General features: G+C 47.6%; 1 protein-coding gene across 7 annotated transcripts in view; it reads left to right on the top strand.

The window, feature by feature from the left end:
• ZNF831 (zinc finger protein 831) overlaps window positions 1-8351 on the top strand; it is a 166680-nt gene that overhangs the window by 126328 nt on the left and 32001 nt on the right. The window contains exon 5 of one of the 7 annotated variants that reach the window (XM_024750248.1): window positions 6123-6365. The exons of the other annotated variants lie outside the window; for them this stretch is intronic. Within the exon in view, the coding sequence (XP_024606016.1) occupies window positions 6123-6148 (26 nt within the window). The 3' untranslated portion in view covers window positions 6149-6365. Of the gene's footprint in view, window positions 1-6122; window positions 6366-8351 lie in introns of those variants that run through there. 7 annotated transcript variants of the gene reach the window in all.

The following is an 8351-nucleotide window of genomic DNA, read 5'->3' as shown; positions in this document are numbered from 1 at the left end:
CCCCCATCCCCCTCCCCTCTGGCAACCACTAGTTCTTTCTCTGTATTATGAGTCTTCTTCTGTTTTGTTTTGTTTGTTCCTTTGTTTTGTTTTTTTGATTTCACATGTAAGTGAAATCATACTGTATTTGTTTTTTCTCTGACTTATTCCGTTTAGCATAATACCATCCAGACCCATCCACGTTGTCGCCAATGGTGAGGTTTCATTTTTTATGTCTGAATAATATTACATTGTGTATATATATATACCACATCTCTTTATCCATTCATCTCTGGATGGACACTTAGGTTGCTTCCATATCTTGGCTATTGTAAATAATGCTGCGATGAACACAGGGGTGCATGTACCTTTTTAAATTAGTGTTTTTGTTTTCTTTGAATAAATACCCAGAAGTAGAATTGCTGGATCATATGGTAGTTCTAATTTTTGGCTTTGAAATGCAAGTCAAAACCACAGTGAGAAAGCACCTCACACCTGTCAGAATGGCAATTATCAAAAACAGCAGGAAACAACAAGCGTTGGTGAGGGTGTGGAGAAAAGGGAGCCCTGGTGCACTGCTGGTGGGAATGAAAATTGGTGCAGCCACTGTGGAGAACAGTATGTTTCTTCTTTTTGTTCCTTGTGCCTTTGGCGTCATATCCAAGAAATCATTGCCAAATCCCAAGTAATGAATTTTTTCCCCTAGCTTTCTCCTAAGCGTTTTATGGTTTTAGCTCTTAGGTTTAGGTCCTTGAACAGTTTTGAGTTAAGTTTTGTATATGGTGTTAGGTAAGGGTCCAACTTTATTTTTTTATATGTGGATTTCCAATTTTCCTGGTACCGTATGTTGAAAAGACTGTCTCTTCCTCATTGAAGGACCTTGCCACCCTGGTTGAAAATCATTTGCATATATATGCAAGGGTTTTCTTCTGCACTTGCATTCATAACTTTTCCTGTATTTATGCATTATTTGAATTTGCCGTGTTCTAACAGCATCTGTGTGATCCTGGTTTCCTATATAGTAGTTCCGCTAGATTACAAAATGCTTAACAACAGTTAAACAGGTTTTCCCAGTATATTGTTTCTTTGAGTTGCCTGGTGGCTTTCTTTTTTATTTGGGAGATTGTCCGGATCAACGTAGTCAGGTGCGCATATTGACCTAAGTGACCTGGTGGGTGGGTGTACATTGATCCCGACTTGAAACTTGACCCCCACCCGCAGGCATTTCATAGGTAACTTATGCAGAATTTGAATGATTTTGTACCACAAGCCTTCTCCTCCAGCCAGTGAGCATCTCGGCAATACCCTGCCCATTGCTCACGTCTCAAGAAGTTTTGCTGAGTAAACAGATGAGCTGGTGGGTAAATGGTGTTGGGAATATGGGAGTGACCACGGATGTCTGGATCTGTACCCTCCCGCCCTTACCAGTGGGGAGAAGTGGCCCAGTTGGGTTGAATCACAGCTAGATTCTCTTCTCTGTCCTCTTTTCTGGATCTTCCAGCTCTAAACTTTGGATCTCCCCAGGTCTCAATCTCCAGATGTCTTCTTGGTCCACATTTATTTCCAAGATGAGCTGATCCTGAAAGCTTTACATGCAACCCATCTGCTGACAACTCCCAAATTCAAATCTTCAGACTGTAGTTGAGTCTCCGAGCCTTTCTGCTTCTCAGTCTCGTCATCTGTAAAACAGGGATAAAATGACCTTCCTTGCTGCTGTGTATTTTCCGTACTGTGTGTCAATATGCAGCGCCTAGCAGGTGCCCAGCAAGTGGCAAGCATTATTTTTAGTTTCTTTATTAAGTTTCAGCTATAGGAAGCCCCCAAGATCAATTCTAATAAGGAATACTTGGGGGGAAAATGAAAGCAAGAATTAAAATGTTGTAGATCCTAGCATCTCCTGGCTGTTCTTAAGTGATAGAGGGGTGGGTAGGAGGTCCCAGGGCTGGAGGGAGGCCCTCCCAGGACTCTGGGTTACAGAGTTGGCCTCCAAGATAACTCTTTTCTCTTTTTCACCCACAAAAACTTTTCTATAGGAAATGTGCTTTGAGTTTGAAGTAGAGACGAGGGATGGAATAAAAGAAAGAAACTAGTTGAGTGCTAAGGGAAAGGACTTTGGGGTGTGACCCTCTAATCTTGGGGTATAGGGGCTGCCCACCCCTTAGTTTCAGTTTCTGAAATGGCATGAAAAATTCTCTTCACTCAGAATTCCACGCATTCCAAAACACATCTGCATCCACTCCCTCTTCCTAAGTTTCAGGCCAAAATCCTCCAGGGCATTTTGAGTCCTTTCCCTCACTGTTCTCTTGCTTCCCAAATTCAATATCACAAAATCCAGTTGGCTCTGCCCCCAGAATATTTTCTGAACCTGATTTGACCATGATTCTTTACTGCCACCACCCTGATCTCAGATTAAGCCATCATCATCTCCTGTTTGGTCTGTTCAAGCCTCTTAACTGGGCTCCGTGCTTCAGTCCTTGAAATCAAAAATCTATTCCTTACCTGCTGCTCGAGGGCCAAGAGCCACAGAGAATTATTCTCAGGCCTGGAAACCTAATGGAAGTTGCCCTGCTGGATTTCTAACCTGCTTGGGACCAGTGACCCCTTTATTTCCCACAGTTTCTCCTTTTCGGAATGGCAGTGTCTGTCCCTATACCTGTCCCACCATTGTATTCTGGAAGCAGATAACTTGTTTCCTAGGGCACAAGTAAGCAGGTGGAAAATAATTTTACCCTGGGATAGATCATAACCAATGTCTCATCCACACTGATTTAGATGGTGAGATGCTGGACTTTTGAGTTGTTGATATTTATATGAGATTTGGGACTAGAGTTGATGCTGTAATGGGTTGAGATTTGTGGGGAATTGGGGTTGGGGTGAATATGTTTTGCACGTCAGATGGAGCCAGAGGCCAGTAGTGGGTTGACTGGTAATGCTCCCCAAAAGACATGTCCCCAGGGAAACTGTGAGGGTGACCTAATTTGGAAGAAGGGTTTTTGCAGATATAATTAAGAGATGAGATCATTCTGGATTAGGGCGGGCCCTGAGTCCAATGACAAGTGTCCTTTTAAGAGGCTTGATTCCACCCTTGCTGGTCTTTGCACAACTGCTTTGCTTGTGAGCAACTGGACCTGGGAAGTTGAGGGGCAGCTGGTGCCTGCAGCAACCCTCATAAGGTCTGGTGGCATTGTCATGGGGTCCTATTGATGCCACCTTGCATGTTCCCAGCCTCTGCTCCCGAGACGGTGCCCTTGGCAAGTCAGTTCTGGCTGGAGACAGGCACACAGGTCCCCAAGCCCAGGGGATTCCCGCCTTCTCCTCCAGAGGAGGGGCTGGGTTGTCTTATCTTTAACATAAACCCCAGATACCAGAGCACGTCTTGACACCAACCACTCCTTGTTCACATATTTTCAATGTCAGCTCAGTTCTGCAAACTCACCTGATGAGTTTCAGTTGGGCACCATCACCTGCCAGGTACCGTGTGATGCTGAGGCCACGAAGGTGACAATGACACGGTCCTCACACCAAGGAGCTCGCCTTCCATTAGCGGGGACATGCCAGGGCAAGACTGCTACTGCAGAGGAGGGAGTGTGAGAATCTGATGAAAAGCCTGGGTTTGGTGTCAGACAGACCTGAATTCTGGCTCCGGTGCCTCCGTTTTTTGGTTTATTTTTTTCAGCTTTCTGACCTAAGGCCAGTTACTCGATCTTTCTGTGCCTCAGTTTCCCAGATAGCAAAAAAGGGATCATATGGATATCTACCCCATGGCTGACATGAAGATTAAATGAGATGAGGTAAGGGAAGGGCTTAGCCTGGTGACTGGTACATAGCGGAGAATCAGTAAATGGTAGCTTTTAATCTTAATAATAAGTTATGATTTGTACTCAGTGCGGCAGAAACCCACCTCCTGGGTTTCACATCTGGCCATGCAGAGGGTAAACTGTATCCCCTCCTGTGCTTGCATCATACTCAGTATCACTGCAGTGGAAAGCTGCTCCAGAGATGCATTTTGGGAGCAAAGAAGAATTTTGGGGTTTGAGATGGAGCTTCTGGAGTTGTCTCCAGACTGTGTCCTGTGGTGCCCCTAGGTCTCCTGGAAACAGACACGATACATCGAAGTTTTCAACTTTATAAATAATCCCTACACTTTGCAAAAGGAGTGATTCCAGGGTTGCTTTTGCACCAATGTCTGGGCGTGCCTGGCTCGGGGTTCCACTGCTACGTGGTCAGCAAGGCGCTCTCACGGGGAATCAAGGCTTCCTGGGTGATGGGAACAGAGGGTGGTGGCAGCACTTCACCCCGGCAACACCCAGGCAGCCCTTTGGAATGAACAGGGCGTGGGCCTCCCTGGCCACACCCTCACCCAGGATCAATCAGCTCCCTGTGAGGCCGGCCTGGCCTTTGCCCAGAAGGACACTGGGTGGAAATTCCCAGGGCCCATCTATCTCCGCCAGGTGCTTGGAGCTGCTCTCCCATTGGCTGCCCAGACCTGCTCATTTGCATGGCAGGGATGTCCCCTCTCCCCTGTTCTCCCCTCACCAACACTGGGCGCTTTCCCAGGAGGTCTTCTCTGATTCCTCAGACCAGTCTGGCTTGCCCTGTTCTAGCAACTTGGGCTCATCCCTTGCAGCTGTCGTCAAAGTTGTCACCTCGCTTTTGTTGGACTGATGCTTCCTGCCCCACTGAAGTCTAAACTCCGGGAGGGACGGGACAGTGTCTGAGACAAGGGAGCATTCATAGTGAGTACCAGATAAATAAACCTTGAGCCACTCCCCCCAGCAGGCAGGCTGTGGGTCTTGGTTGTTAACACCGTCACCGTCATAATTGCAGCAAAAATAAAGCAGCTTAGAGTTGTCGAGTTATGATGAGTTATCATTGCACATAGGGTCATCTCACTTAAAATCCTCCCGATCTTGCTGCGAGCCGGTTAGGGATCATTCTTGCCTCCGTTTCTCCAAGGACGATACAGGTCTGGTGCTCAGAGCCAACACTTGGAGCGGCATCTGAACTAGCGCTGGGATGCTGACGCCCTCGCCCACAGCTACCCTGCGGGTGTGCCCAAGTGGGGCGAGTGAGAGAGTCTTAGACGGTGCAGGGAACATGACGTTGACACTAATCACCTCCTGATAAGGCCCCTCCCGAGTTCTGTTTCAATCCTGATTGCCTCCAAGACAGTCAGTATCTCTTTGCCCGTAGCGTAGCCTGGGCACCTCCCTAACACTTGCTCACTTCCCTCTTCTGCAGAAAGAGGGCCGGCCAGGAGCTGAGAGTCTTTGGCACACGATCAGGTCTGGTTAGGTGTTACATGATGCTGTTTTGTGCTTTCGTTAGGTTTCATTTTATAGTTCCTTTCTCTTTATGGCCCATGAGACTGGTGTCTGTGTAGCTGATGCCATCTCTCTAAAGCAAAAACTTTGAGGAAAAAAAGTTACAGGGAGAAAGGAAGAGATGGAGTGACTAATGGTAGGGGAGTCCCCAGCTAGGGCAAGAATCGTGGTGGTGGAGTGTGTGTGACAGCCCTGCTGCAGGGATCACATCTGAGAACCAGCCTTGCATCTTCTGAACGCCCATCACCCACACAGACTGCGGGACACGACTTAGCCCTGATTGCATTGTGCTCGAACAATCCCCTGTCTTTTCCTTCATCTCCCTGGCAGATCACAGGCTTTTAAAGTGCAAAGACTGTGTCACACATCTGCCTGCCCCTGGGCCCCAAGCACGGCGCTCCTGAGTTGCCGGAGATTGATGGATTCATCTCTCCTGGGTTTAACAGTGATCACATGACTGTTACCTGAATTCAGCATTTGACACGAATTAATCATTTATTCATGGTATCGAGGAAAAGGCAGACAGGACTCAGAATTTTCTTACCACCAGACTTTCCAGGCATCTCTTTCTTTCCGGAGCTATGGTAGCCACAGCAGGGAATGGGGACAGCTGGTTTACCGTAGGAAATTTGAGCTGCTGAGAAGGTTAGAGAACATGGGAGGGGATGAAACCTTTCTAGAAAACTCAGTGTGTAACCAGCTCTGGTCAAATATGTACATATTTATATCTCAGTTTCTTCTATAAAACACTAACCCCAGTAGGGATGGTGATGACTGTTGCCAGAATGCTCCATCAATTAGAAAATATTGATGTTCCAGGCAAAGACACAGACCCACCACCCTAGAACAGGAAGTCTTGGCCGTCCATGTGCAGGTCTGACTCAGGTGAGGCTGACCCAGTGCCTCAGATGATGTCACCGTGGACCTGCTTCTCTCAGTGGCCCCATCCTCTCTTCCGCGGAGGTGGCTTCTCTTCCCCAGAAGCCCCAGCAGTATTGCCTGATTCATCACTGGCTCTGCTTGGGTCACGTGCCCACCCCTGAACACGTCGCCTCTCCAGAGGGTGGGGTGCCTTGGTTGGGTTTTAAAGGCAAACAGGCCTGGATTAAATCCTGACGCCCCTCTCTCCCGCAACCGTGAGACCTTTGGCAAGTCACTTCCCCACGCTGTCTCAGTTTTCTCCCCTGTGAAGTGAGGATATAACCATTCACAGATGAAATGCTGGTACCCACGTGGCAGCGCTGTCACGAGGATTAAAGGAGAGAATGCACAGAAGGTGCCGAGTGCATTTACGGAGATGCTACTGCAGGCCCTGGAGTACATACTGAAGCCCCAGCGATGAACAGGGAGACGTGGTCCATGCCTTCCGGCAAGGCCACGGGGGCACCAGACACTCACCAGGTCATCACAGAAATGGGCATTTGGTCACAACTCTGAAGAACACTATAAGGGACAAATCGGGAGTCTCCCCAGGAGCATCAAGAACGGGAGACCCGGGCTTCCCTGGTGGCGCAGTGGTTGAGTGTCCGCCTGCCGATGCAGGGGACACGGGTTCGTGCCCCGGTCCGGGAGGATCCCACGTGCCGCGGAGCGGCTGGGCCCGCTGAGCCTGCGCGTCCGGAGCCTGTGCTCCGCAACGGGAGAGGCCATGACGGTGAGAGGCCCACGTACCGCAAAAAAAAAAAAAAAAAAAAAAAAAAGGGGATCGTACCGCAAAAAAAAAAAAAAAAAAAAAAAGAATGGGAGACCGCACTCAGCTTAAACGGGGAGGGGAGTGAGCCGCCCTGGATCCGGGCTCAGAAGGCAGATCAGATGATACTGTGGAGAGTAACTAACAGTCTGGACCTGCTGCCCTTCCTGGAACATGCCAAGTTCATTCCCGCCGTGCTGTTCTGTCTGGAACGTTCTCCCGTGTCTTCGCGTGGCGTGGCTTTCTCCTTCAGCTCTGGGTCTCTGCTCAAATGGCACGTCCTCAGAGCAACCTCCCTCTCCACTCCGTTCGAAACGGGGCCCCTCTGATAAACCATAATGGAAAAAAATATGAAAAAGAATATATGTATATATATACACACATACATATGTATCACCGCGTCACTTTGCTGTAAGGCAGAAATTAACGCAGCATTGTAAATCAACTATACTTCAATAACATTTAAAAAATAAAAATAGTAAAAGAAACGGGGGCCCCCTCCCTATCCTCTCTGTCACTTCTACTCCTTCACCTCATGCATTTTTCTTCATAGAACTTATCCCAACCCAAATCCATATGAATTAATCATTTGTATGTTCATTGGTTATGTCTTTCTCTGATAGCCTGCAGGCACCACGGGAGCATCCATCTCATTCAAGTCCTAACGTCAGTATCTAGAATAGTATCTGGTTCCTGACAGTTGCTTCACAAACGGTTGTTGAATGAATAAAGGAACACACTTAGGACCCTTTTAAATTCGCTTTCACTGTGACACCCGTGGACATCTCTGGGAACTAAGAGTTTAATCCTAAGGTTAGAAAAAGCAAACTGTTTCCATTTCCTCCCCCAATTCATCACCACGTCCCGGCCGGAGAGTTTGCTGCGTCTCAGAGCTCTTCATCTCTGAGAAGGTATCAGGTTAAATCCTGGCCTCTCTGGATTTCTGAACTTGAGTTATGACTTCCAGACTCAGTTCATTACTCTTTTGTTTAACTGGTGTCCAGCTGCGGCGGCTTCTCTTGTCTTTTAGAAGGAAAGCGTTTTTATAGGAGAAAATGTGGAGCTCGTTCAAAACGCGATTGTGAAATTTCTTTCAGAAGAAGGTGCGTCCGTGCCATAACTTGAGTTCTGTGGAGTCCCTTTTTTATTATTACTCTTTTGTTTAACTGGTGTCCAGCTGCGGCGGCTTCTCTTGTCTTTTAGAAGGAAAGCGTTTTTATAGGAGAAAATGTGGAGCTCGTTCAAAACGCGATTGTGAAATTTCTTTCAGAAGAAGGTGCGTCCGTGCCATAACTTGAGTTCTGTGGAGTCCCTTTTTTATTCTAACTTTGGAAAGTTCCAGAATCAGGCAGCCCCTT

This window comes from Neophocaena asiaeorientalis, unplaced genomic scaffold (assembly GCF_003031525.2).
Source record: "Neophocaena asiaeorientalis asiaeorientalis breed wild unplaced genomic scaffold, Neophocaena_asiaeorientalis_V1.1 scaffold606, whole genome shotgun sequence".
In the NCBI taxonomy this organism is placed as follows: domain Eukaryota; kingdom Metazoa; phylum Chordata; class Mammalia; order Artiodactyla; family Phocoenidae; genus Neophocaena; species Neophocaena asiaeorientalis.
This window is presented reverse-complemented; position numbering and strand designations above follow the sequence as displayed.